Here is a 12,926-nt window from a genome sequence, read left to right on the forward strand (position 1 = left end):
ACCGCAAAACGGTGCCCCCCACTCCCAGTCTCTCCAGCCGGCGCAACATGATACCATGGTCGATGGTATCAAAAGCCACTGAGAGGTCTAACAGGACCAGGATAGAGGAGTAACCCCTATCCCGAGCCCTCCAGAGGTCATCCACCAACGCGACCAATGCCGTTTCCATGCTGTACCCAGGTCTGAAGCCAGACTGGAGCAGATCCAAATAGACAGCTTCATCCAGGTACTGTGGAAGCTGTCACGCCACCACACTCTCAACAACCTTCGCAATAAAGCGAAGGTTGGAGACTGGACGATAGTTAGCCAAAACAGCCGGATCCAGGGATGGCTTCTTGAGGAGAGGCCTCACCAATCTAACAGTAGAAATAGTAATAGGGCGATTGCATGATGGAATATCCATCACATCCATCAATGGTCAGCTTGTGAAGATTAAGGTGGGAGGCACAGGACATTGTTTTCCTTCTTCCCCTTTCTCCGCTTCCGCTAGGAGGGAATTAACTCTGCCTACATCAATATTCAGGGCTATTTGGGAGGTATGGAGGGGAGGGATAAGGGAGAGTCCTGGGTAACTTTCCCAGAATGCCATATTTCAACTCTTGGGTCTGATGGAAAGTCTTGCAAAATTTTCTCCTGCAAATCTGGGCAATTCCAGCATCTTGCCCACAAGGACTCATTCCCTACCAGCAGAGGTGCACCCCTACTGCCTCCAGGAACTCCTTCAGCCATTTGCTCAGGAGCTCCAGAATCCCTTTCTTAGTTGATTCCTCTATGAGGCCTCTTAGCCATGTCTGCCACAAGTTTGTTCTTCTCTAAGAAAAGAAAAAAAGACATTAAAATGTTAGAACCTCCTTTCCTTTTGTGCAAGCACAGGGCTATAGCAATGTGGCTATTCATCCATTCCCAGAACTTCCCACAGATATCTTAATCCCCCCCATACCTATGACACAGTTTGCTCTCATTTCAAGTGGACCTAAAAGCATTTTGAGATACAAGGAAGCTCCATACCTTGTTCATGGTAGGGAGACAGCAAGTTGGTGGGCTATAAATGTCCTTCAGGCTGCCCAAAGATTATCGTTGTTGTTGGGATTGGGCTATACATGAACATTTCATCACAAAGCGGACCAGTGGATTATTACATCTGGATAGTTAAAGTGCTCATAGATCCATCCCTGTTTTTTATGTCCTTGCTTTATGCTTCAGGTTTGCTGGATTGGTTTGCTTCTTTCTTTTCCCCTTTACAGGTTCAGACCACGACGATGTGCATCTCAGTTAGCCTAAGTGGCACAGTAGTTCTTGGCTGCCTCTTTACTCCCAAGCTGCATATCATTCTGTTCCAGCCCCAGAAAAACGTAGCCAGCCATCGCGTTTCCACCAACCGATTCAGTGTGACAGCTGCAGGCTCCAGCCACTCGCAGGGTGAGTGTGTGAGAGAGTCCTTATAAGCAATGATCCCCACCTTATATTTATCTGCAGTGTGACTGAGAGCAAAGGTTTTCCTTACTCGGTGCACTCAGTGGATAAGTTTGTCTGCAGCAGCAACTTATTCTCACTATCGCATGGCTGAATTGTCTTTAATATACTGTGTCTTAAACAACTGGGAGTTCATGTAGATGTTAGCATAGAGCAAAGTGCACCACTCTGAAAAGCAACAACTGTTCCTGGGAAATTACAAAAATAACTGCTGATAGTTGTTGGTTTTGTCACCCGTGGCTACATTTACACATAATGCAAAACTATAAATCTGGTAGGATGAAGACAAATTGCAGTACTTATCCTTCTCCTCTGAAGAATGATTTTCTTTTCTTTTTTTCAGTTTTGACCAACCCAGCTGGCCTTGATCTCTGATGAAATGAGGCTTAAGTGTGCTGGGTGGAAATCATAGTTCAAAAAGCTGACCTGTTTTCACTAATTGTAGTTAGAGTAATCATAGTTTTGGATTTGGACATAATGTGGAAGTTTCCAGTCTCCCTCTGTTAACTGTGATGGAGACAAAGTGATCATTTGTGCATCTGCAGTTTATGCCAGTTTAAAGTCAATAAAACAATGTCAGCCAATCAGCCTTGCTCCAATCGAACATCACCAGTTCGATTGGAGCAACACAAAAATCATCAATCACGCTACCACCAGCCACGCTTGTGAGTTCATTGAAGGCTGGCACTTCCATCAACATTGGCCTACAACCAGCCTACAAACCTTTCAGTATCCAAATCATCTGCACAGCCAACCAGAGATAGCACCGACCCCCAACTAACCCATGCAATTCCCCCTCAACCAGCAGTTCGCCTCCCAATGTCCCTGACCTGATGTAACCTCCCTATCACAAGACCCGTCACAAGACTCTTCACTGATGACTCACACCCAACCTATCACAAGACCCTCACTTGACACACTCACACCTGAAGCCCCTATAAACAGAAGAACACTGACATCCCCTAAATTCCTCTGAAGATGTTACCTAGCCTGGTAATGAAACGTTACCCTAACCCTCACCCTAACCAACCCACAAGCTTGGAGAACGAACCTTCACCCTCAGTATCAACCAATGTTGCTAAGGAAGTTTGTTAAATGTCTTACCTGATAAAGTGATTCCATTTTCCCACAAACTAGTCTACTGACAACTCTCTTTGCATTTGAATATAATATAACAATTAATATACTATATGCTTTATATCAGTGGTGAAATCCGAACCGGTTTGCTACCAGTTCACTGGCCGCACATGCGCACTGCGTGCCCATGTGCAATGTGCACCAAACGCGTGCTCTGTGCACATGCACACATAGTACATGCCAAAAGGAGGCTTGGGAAGGTAAGTAGAACAGCAAGGGGGGATCAGCTGTGGCACGTGATTTAGCTTTCCTAGAAAGCAGAATTTCCTGCTTTCTAGCAAAGCTAAACCCCACTGTACAGCTGATCGCTGGAAATACCGGTTCGGAAGAATCGGTAGCTTTTTTAAACTACCGGTTTGCCTGAACCAGTAGCTTTTTTTTTACTACTGGTTCGCCCAAATCGGTAGTTTTTATCACTACCGGTTCTCTTGAACTGGAGTGAACCGGTAGCATTTCACCCCTGCTTTATATAAAGCTTAGCCACCATAGAAAAAGCCTGAAAAGAACCAGGATGAAGGAGGGTATATAAAGGATGAAGAAGGAGGATCTGTGACATTGGTTTTTTTTTCTTAATCAAAACAGCTAAGCTAAAACCATCAACTAATGGTGTTAATTTTGTGTCATCATCTTGTCCTCTCTTGAGTCGCTATTCTGGGCTCTTCTCTGAATGTGAAATCATGTCAAAAGATTTCACAGAACAATTGATCTGTGAAAATAATCAGCAAAAGAAGAAACTACACAAAGATGAAAACTAGTTATTTTGTCACAGAATTTGTCTTTTATGTCTTCTGGACATAAAATGAAGACCCATCTTTGTAAGCCATTTGAATTCAGTGATGCAGGCCACTTAATTAGATATTGTGTTATCTACAGTAACTTGTTTTCCCAGTAAATATGTCCTGGCAAAACAGTTAACTTAGGACTCTTTTCAGAGTCATAGAATGATAATATAAGGAGAGTAACAATAGCCTGCATTGTGAGAAACTAAATCTCTTTGTTAGGAAACACTCCTAGCACACTTTCTTAACAATGTTTGGCCAACATATTGTTCTTGTTGTTACACTGTCTATTCACCCAATTTGTATCCCAGCCTTTAGACTGGGTATTTGGGTTCCAACCAAAAGCCTAGGAACCTTGGAGGCATCTTTGTGGCACGGAGGAACTTCCAAGCAAGGTAGGATTCCCCCATCCCCAAAGATATTGGTGTTCAAGTCCAGTAAATTTCCAAATATTTGGAGAATCCCATTGTTAAGGCTTCAAAAGCTCTGATTCCTATGGTATTAAAGCTGACCTTTTCTTCCAAACCCTTTCAACTGCAATTTGCAAATCCCGTGTTTTGTTACTTTTTCCATGTGTTTTTTTGTCAATTGAACTATTGGCTAATATTGCGACATCTATGGACCACACTTTTCTCAATAATAATAATAATAATAATAATAATAATAATAATAATAATAATAATAATAATAATAATAATATCTACTCTGATTATGTTTCCAGTGTCTATAGTTTGCATTTTAAATTCCTACCATTATTAGTGAATATAGTGTTTGTAGTTTTCAAGATGCTCTCCTGTCTTCTCCAGCAGTATCTCACTATTTTGGCACTGCTGCTCTCATTCTTTTCCTTTGCCCTTCTTCATCTGCATGAGAAAGCACCATCATCCAATCAGGCTGTTGAACAGAAGAATTGGTGGGCTAGATTAGACCCTGCAGGCACATCAGATAAATATCAGGCTGCTCAAGAGCTTCTGAAGGGCAAAAATAACAGAACATGCCAGCTGTCATTTTGGAAATCAAACTAGATGAACAGGTCAATGTGTAAGAAAATGTACTGGGTAAAATTTCTAGCTCTTTTAAAAATAATGATTAATGAAAAGACCAGTTTCACCCCCTTCCCTGTTTTAAAGTTTGCTTCAACCAATTTCTACTCCTTTTCCATGACTATTTCACATTTTATGTGCTTTGTTTGACAGATTTCTCCAAAGATACACTCTTTTGTCTGTTCCTTTTCTATATATCCCTTTCTATTATGCACGTTTTGGCAATTTTCCTGGATTGATGTCTTTTCATTTGAACAGTTTGCCTACTGTGAACTCTTTTATCAGTGGGGAAGGGGACTGATAATTGGTTGGTTGGTGAATGGTGATGTTTGACACATCGTTAAGCATGAGATTCTTAATTATCGTCCTTTGAAATCTTTTCCCAATTTGTATCTCCCAGGGTCAACTTCTCAATATGTCCCAACAGTCTGCAATGGCCGTGAAGTGGTGGATTCTACAACCTCATCCTTGTGAACACTTGTGCTTGGTGACCATGAGTATTTGTAGCCGTTGTGCTCATCTCCTACAAACAAATGCCTTTTTTTGTTTCTCACTGGGCCTTTTCTTTCCTTAAATGATAACAACAGCAACTAGTTTCCAAGTTCATCTGTTGGTCAAATGTTTTCAAGGCAAAGGAATAGGGACACAAGAAATGGGATCAAAGCTTTATTCTCAAAGACAAAGACCTATGCAGAGAGGCAGGGATATTTCAGCACAGTTTGGGATGGTTTTTTAAAAAAGTAATCCAGTGGCTCCATATTGTAGGACACATAAAGGATTGGTTAAAATGTATAATTTGGGCTACAAGACAGTGATCTAAACTAACATTTTCTGTTTGTATTAATTTTCATCTTTCTTTCTGTTAGACTTCAAATTATGAAGAAACCAAGGAAAATTTGGTTTAACACAAAATTTGGTACAGTGCAAGAGGTGGAAGAGAATCTTGTATTTAAAAACCTGGAGATTCATTGCAGCGTCTTAATTGCATTGAACCAAATTGTTATATTCTTCAGTTTGTTTTACAAACTTAGCACTCAGTGAGAGCTTTCTTTGATGAATAAACGTATGACATAATCTACGAAGGAAAGTAAATGCAGAAATGGAATTTAATACACAGAGCTGGTCAAAACCAGGAAGAAAAGCACTGAAATTGTGTTGTTTTAATAACAATACAGAAGATGCACACTGAAATCTTCTTTGATGGTTGGGTAATACTGTTGGCAATAATAGCGGAATAAGCAAAGGACTAGTTGTATAGACCAATAAAATGGTGCCTGAAAACTTCCATGATGATTCAGGACTGTAGACATTGTTTCAGAGGGGATCCTAATCTCCAGACCTTCCTCTGTTGTATGAAGAGGAAGAAGACCTTGATCTTGTTACTTGAATTATACAGTAGTTAAATATTGAGAGATATAGTGCCAATATAAGACCAATAGTTTCTTTGTGTTCTAATGATTCACAGGAATTCAGTTATGGGAAAATGTAGGATCTTAAGCAAGTAAGAGTTTATCCAAGCTACTTAAGTGAGAAAAAAACTATGGACAAAATACCACAACACCCAGGTGGAAAAAATGAGAACATTCTTCTGTCATGAAAAATATTTCTTCTGCTTGCCTTCGAAGCTAATGTTTCACAAAAACTGTTGGCTGCCTTCTGGGCTGGTTGCTACTCCACAGCTATTGGCTAAAGTTCTTTGCTCTTAGAACTACTGTAGTATGGCAATCATTTCTGTTGATTTCTAAAGGGATGCACAGAACTTCTGGTATCCAAAGGAAGAGGCAACAAGTTATAAAGGAACTTTAGTACTTGCTTTGGGCCAGGAACAGATCTGGGGAAAAAAAGACAAACTTCTCTTTCGGAAGACTCTTGAACCCTTGTCTACATGTAGCCTGTTCTTGGCAACAGCTCTATTATAGCACAATTATTTCTTCTTTTAAGCTGCCGGTGTTGCCAGTGAGCTAAATTAATTAATAGCACATTTTTTTTCTCCATGGAAAAGCCTGCCCAGCCTCTATTTGTCTTCTATGCTTTCCTCATTATATCCCTGCTCGTAGAGTTTCCATTTCAAATCTGTCAGATGCATCAAGGGACAATATTATGCAAGTAGTGAGAAACTGGGTGCTCCAGTTAGTGTCACTCTTTGCAGGATCTGCCAGTATCTATCATTCTTAAGCACCAAAAGGCTTTCTTGAAAGAGCAACTGGGCCACCAAACACCATCACAAACTCTTCCTAACTGTAAGCTGGGGAAGGTTCATCTCTCAAAGATTCCATTTGTCGTCTCTGGGCAAATTTATCTACTTTAGAAATGCTGCTGAAGGGTTTGAAGGGAAACCCTTTACACCTAAGTATATACGGTGCTGAATATTTTGGTGCAAACCACTTCATCAGTTACAATTTACGCCAAGAACCATCTGTGACTGGCTGTTGAGTTAGCATAGTATGTTAGACTAAAAATAACTTTTGCTAATTTATGCCTTGGTGTTTTGTATAAAGCCAATTGATTAGACAGTTCTGTTAACCATAGTTGGTATCTTTGTGCAAGCATAGCCATGGTTTCTTCTAAGCTGCTATGACTGACTGTACAGTTGGTTAATGGACACATTTTACACCATACTGCCTATGAGGGGCACTAAATCCTTCATCACGGCTTGTGAAACCTTCTAAAACTCACTGTCAACAACAGGAAAAGCTTCAGGCTATTCCAAAGTTGGGGGTTGAGGCAAAACGTCTGCAACCAACTTTCACTGAGGCCAGCACAAAGGAAAGAGCAGTTGTTTATAAGTGGGATGTTGGTTTGAATGAGAGAGAAAAAGAAGCCTTTGTTCGGATAGCTGTTTACAGGGAAGAAATCTCAACTGTGAAAAACGGGGTGTGGCGGGCTGCTGACGGTCTTCAGTGCTTCTGGCAAAATTACAATGCAAATGAAATTCTTTGCTAGATTGGGAAAAACAGTCTGTGCTCATCCAGATTTTGAGGAACTTCCATAAACTTTCCAGAGTGGAAAAAAATTGTATAGTTAGAAGCTGGAGCAAGATTTAAATATTCCTTGCACAATCTATAGAAACCTAGCACTTGTGCTAGATTAAAAGGGATAACTTCAATTGTGGCTTTTCTGAGAAAGTTTAGGAATGTGCCAAATTCAAGTGAAATCACAATGGCAGTACAATTTCCTACATTTCTTTGGGCAAGAGTGAATTGGAGGCTTCTGCCCCCTGTGGTTTTGACTTGGGCTTCTTTAATAAGATTTAAAGAATTAAATATCACAATGCTTGCTGTTTTAAGATAATATTTACTCTCATACTAAAGTAACACAAAGAAAGAAGCTATTTCTTACTTTGTGTGCTTTGGTGGTTTTATTACACACCTCTGTTAGTTCTGATGCTCGACAATCATTTGGGATGGAGCTTATGTTTGTGAAATGTTTGAACATCCATTTCCTGGCAGCTGAAGAAAATGAATTCTCGTATTTCTCTATCTCACTATAAAAAATGTTATTATGTCAGTATGTTCTTAAATTTGTTCAGGACAAGAGTAAAGTGTATCAAAGGAATGTGGAAAGGATTTGAGGACTTAGCCACAAGGGAAGCTAACATAAATGTCAAAAGCACAATTTTACTTCTTTAAAGCAATTCTATTTATAAAACCACCGTACTTATTGTATACCACAAGGCTACTAGAACCAGTAGCAATTATTAATGTAAGCCTTACTCATGGTCTAGAATGAGCAGTTCTCCCTGCAGCTCACAGGTGGAGTGAGATAGGGAGGTAGAACTACCTCACAACCAGGAAGACTAACTTTTCCAATATCATTTTAAAAAGCACATACTTTAAATTTTAAACCAAATTAAAAAACTGAACTATATTTTCCATTTCTCAAATGTTCCCCATGTGAACTGCCTGTGGGGATCTGTCTGAAGCATGGCCCCAAAAATGATAAAAACAGCTTATTGGTATCTAAAAGTATTTTTAGGTTGAAATATTTTTCAGCATTATCAGTGCCAGTGTTTGAACTAGGCAAGACAGGGATGATGAATTATCATTGTTGGAGCTTAAGTGTAAAATAATATGGGGTTTTTGTTGTTGTTGATCAGCTGCACAGATAGTATGCCAGTACTAGAGTTCCTCTGCAAGTAAATGATGCTGTGAAGCATTTCTACTATCACAGAGTAGTAGAAATGCTTCATGCTTCATCTGCCAGTCAGTGATAGCAACATGCCTGAACTTTTGTTAGGTGCTGCTCAGCATGATGTAATACAAGCAGACAATTTCCCCCTTTAAAAAAACGTGGCTGCCAAGGGTGCTCCATTAATGCCTTAGGACTGCTACTTGGGTACTCTTCTTTCTGATTCAGTGGGAGGTGTGTCAGGAGTGTCTTCTTCAGCTGGAACCAAACTGTTCAGGCAACTCCAGATTCACTGAAACAAGCAAAGGAGAAGAACTATAATTCTTGGATATATGGTTCTCTTTTATAGGACTCTATTCTGGAACAACTGGAGCAAGTCCAGAGGAGGGTTGCCAAGTTGGTAACTGGTCTGAAAACCGACCCTAGGAAAAATAATTAAAAGGATTTGTGTAGCGATTAAGGAAGATCATTTTGACAAGCTAGGCCAGAGCCATTACCAAAGTGGCAAGGGGAAAAAAACATGGTTTAAGTCCAAAACCAGAAGAAGGTACTGTGTCAGCAACTCAAGGCAGACCCTTTCCTAGTTCACATGAGTATAAAGGGTGGGATGATAAAGCAATCAGACTTGCAAAATTCTGTTACTATAGCCAATATTATTAAAAGTAGTTTAGGCCTCTTTGTGGAATTGATTTCTTGGTTTGGTCTACAGAGTGTGGCTGACAATCTGATAATATTTACCTTACAGCAAAGATGACTGGGGGGGAGGTAGCTGTCTTCAAATAGCTGAAGAGTTGTCACTCTTCCACTGTCCAGAGAGCAGGAGCAGAATCAGTGGAATAAATTACAAAGAAAGTAGGTTCAGGCTAAATACTGAGAGGAATTGCCTGATGTTGCAACCTTTAGCTAGTGGAACAGTCTGCCTAATGAAGTGATGAATTCTTTCACTGAAGATGAAACCAACTTCATGGTCATCTGTCAGAGTAGGGCGTTCTGTCCTGAGCAGAGTTGGACTAAGCAACATCTGAGGTTCCTTTCAACCAGACCATTCTGTAATATCAATCCACTAGCAAGAAACATTAGCAGTTGTTACACAAGGAATATAACTGTGCTTTATAGAATCAACTCTTCTACAACTGGGTACTTCCGTTGTTTCTCAATGGAGGAAAACATTTCCCTTAGCCTGATCTCTAGAAGTAGAGGCCTCTATGATTATGAAAGAAAAAGAATATCCTTAGGTTAGCAGTTTCTTGAGTGATTAATTTGTCTGGGGAAGATAGATTCTGAAGAATCTAAAGGAAAGTTTCATTTGAGTCATAATCAGTACAGCAGTTTAGTGGTGTTGCTATTACTAATGGATGGCACCTTCCTTCTTGCCCTTTTAAAATTGAGTCTCTTGCATAACGCAGCTTGGCTCAAAAGGACTAGATGGATATGTCCATGTTGGTTTATTGGCTTGCCCTTGCCTTCTTTTGCGATATTGTCTGTTTCTCAATCTAGTTTATGGCTCTGGTATCCCGATTCTCTCCCAACCAAAAACTAACCCGGTCTGAAACAGCTTAATTTTTTCAAGAACAGCCAAGTTTGGCTAAGTGTTGTACGTGCTGTGACTGTGAACCTGTGTCTTTAATGGTAAGCCAAAATATCCATTATTATAATGAAGGACAGCCTACAAATTACTAAATTAAGTGAACATTTTTCATATTTCAACATGCTAGAAAAAATGTGTGTCCTGGAATTGGGAAATACCATATTCCTGATAAACACATATGAAAAAAGGCAATAAAACCAAACCAAGATAACATGGAAACCTGAATGGAAAATTCTAAATCTAGTAATTGGAATAGCTACTCTGTGACATTTACCTGCAAATCTGACAAGATAAACACACCAGCCTGGGGGAAGAAAAAAAATGGCTGTTAATGTCCCTTAGCCTCATAGCATGATTCAACTATATATTATAATCTGAAGGATAAGGCCTGTAGTTTTAGTAAATAGAGAAAGTAGAATAGCTTTAACTGTGTACTGCAAATCTCAGTTTGGAAGTTTCAGAACTTAGCTGAAGGACTCCTACTTTTCCATCACTTATAATTCTCTATTTCAGCTGAACACTATTATGTATTCAGTAAAAGGGAGTAAAATGTGCGAGAAAACCCCTAAACTGCTAAAACCTCAATGACAGCCAGGGTAGTCTGGTCCTACTACAATATAGTTGTATTATTACTTGTATAGGTAAAATGCAGAAGAAATGTGAATTTAGGTATTTAGCAAATTTTACCTGAAAGGTGCCAGATTGGGGTGGTTGAACCATCATAAGGGACAACTTGTTGAAATCAACCCTTGACCTAGATATCAACTGATTACCCTGAGCCAAACCTAGTCTCTGGGTTTAATTTGCAAGATAGTTATGAATATAAAAAATGGAGCAGGGCACCTAGGATATATCTCTCTTGTGGAAGATATCTAAAGTAAACATTTCTGATAAAATATACAAGTCTGAAACTATGCCATTCAAACCAATCACTTCTGCAGTTTATCAAATTTTAATTTCTCCCTTCCACAAGGGAGATACTGTATATCCTGGGTGCCCTGCTCCATATTTTTATATTCATAACCATCTTGCAAATTAAACTCAAACTAAGATTGGCTCAGGGTAACCAACTGATATTTAGGTCAAGGGTTGATAGTTCAAGAATGGCTCAATCTCCCCAATTTGATACGCGGGACTACACTCACAATCATCCACACCATCAGGGCCAATATAGTCTCGCTAAAGATGAGAAATGCAGTCAACACATCTGAATGGGACCAATAATTATAGGGACATTTTTGCCAAAGGATAGAATTGTTTGCAGAATATAGGAACGATAGGAATGAAAAAGTGCTCCTGTACAAAACAATAACAAAAGAGAATGTAAGTATTATCTATATTTTAAAAAGTATTATTGTGATGCATATTGTTTTAAAAAAAAAACAGAATTTAAAGTAGACTTTTTGTGATCCAGTTTGTGATTTTTTTGTAATTTATGTAAATAAAGTGCTTTTTTTATTACTGAAGTCTTGAATCATGAGAAGTTCTTACACAGGGTTACCAGTCTTACAGCAAAAGGAAGACAAGCCTTCCTTTTTGCCCCCATGTCTACTCTCCAAAAGTCATAGCCTTAAAATCAAATATTGGCCAAGCATCTCCTTACCAAGTGGGAGTTTACAAGCTCATTGCTTTGTGACCTTAATCACAAATTGTTTAGTACCCTATCTGGTCCCTTGCCTGCTGCCTGAAATTGACAAGACCGTAATTGGTTACAGCACCAAAGTTTTTGCTTCCTAACTAGCTCTAGCACATTTCTGAGACTGAAAACCGGTCTTGCTCTTTTGTTTATTTATTTAAAACATTCATGTAGCCACCCGTCTTATACTGAACTCTAGGTGGCTCCCAATCAACAATTAAAACATCAATAAAACAAAACATGTATTAAAACTGTAAACATTAAAAACCCGGCACAAAATTTATGCTTCCACATGCAGACCTTTGTTAAATCTTCTCGTCCACTTCACCCTATTTCAGCACTTTGGGTGAGATAGACCATTGGCCTAGATATCAACTTAAGACAGGGCTTAAGTGCTTTCCTAGAGGCCTGCTGAAGGGGCCAAGCCAAGGAGAAGGGCTTTGGTGCCAGGTTTTTAATGTTTATGGTTTTAATAGATATATGTATTATTGATATTGTTGTAATTGTTGATTGGGAGCTTCTCTGAGTTCGATATAAAATAAGAAGCTATATAAATGCTTTAAATAAAACAAGCAAATAAAAGACTAGTTCTAATGCTAGAAAAAGTAATTTCATATACATGTAGGCCTAAGTACTTTTTTTTTTGCACTTTTCCACTGTAATTATTGTTGAAGGCGCTAAAAAAATTAAAACAGTGTGTCCTCCCCAGCCTTTGTGTTCTCCTTTCTAATCATCCATGGCAGTCATCAAATACATTTTTCTTACTTCAGGGTTATGCTTCAGGACTGAAGGAAACATAAATCCTAGTGAACAATTATTTGTCTTCTAATAAAATGCATATAATTGTATTATTAATTCCCAAGAAGAGAATATGGAGATCATAAATCACTATGTATTGCCAGAGTAGATTTGAATTGCCAAAGATTCTAGAGCTTGAAACAGATGCCTTACCTGACTCCAGGACTGAAAAAGTCTGACACTATACAGAATGGCTGAGGTAACACAAAATGCTAATCCAAGACCAAAGAAGCCATTTTATGGTTTAGCGCAAAATGTTTCAGTTTCCAGAAGAGCATTAGGAGATTAGTGTGATTGATCCATACAGTGAAATAAAAATGAAAAAAATCAAAATGACCTCTAAG

General features: G+C 39.1%; 1 protein-coding gene across 2 annotated transcripts in view; it reads left to right on the top strand.

Annotated features, from left to right (window-relative positions):
- The window catches only part of GRM2 (glutamate metabotropic receptor 2), a 123,391-nt gene extending 111,777 nt beyond the window's left edge, over window positions 1-11,614 (top strand). For both annotated transcript variants that reach the window (XM_034439905.3, XM_087887714.1), the window contains 2 exons: window positions 1,245-1,419; window positions 4,833-11,614. In XM_034439905.3, the coding sequence (XP_034295796.1) occupies window positions 1,245-1,419; window positions 4,833-4,906 (249 nt within the window). In that variant the 3' untranslated portion in view covers window positions 4,907-11,614. The remainder of the gene's footprint in view (window positions 1-1,244; window positions 1,420-4,832) is intronic.
- The last annotated feature ends 1,312 nt before the right edge of the window (window positions 11,615-12,926 follow it).

Source organism: Pantherophis guttatus, chromosome 2 (genome assembly GCF_059756535.1).
Source record: "Pantherophis guttatus breed Tessera chromosome 2, ASM5975653v1, whole genome shotgun sequence".
Taxonomy (NCBI): domain Eukaryota; kingdom Metazoa; phylum Chordata; class Lepidosauria; order Squamata; family Colubridae; genus Pantherophis; species Pantherophis guttatus.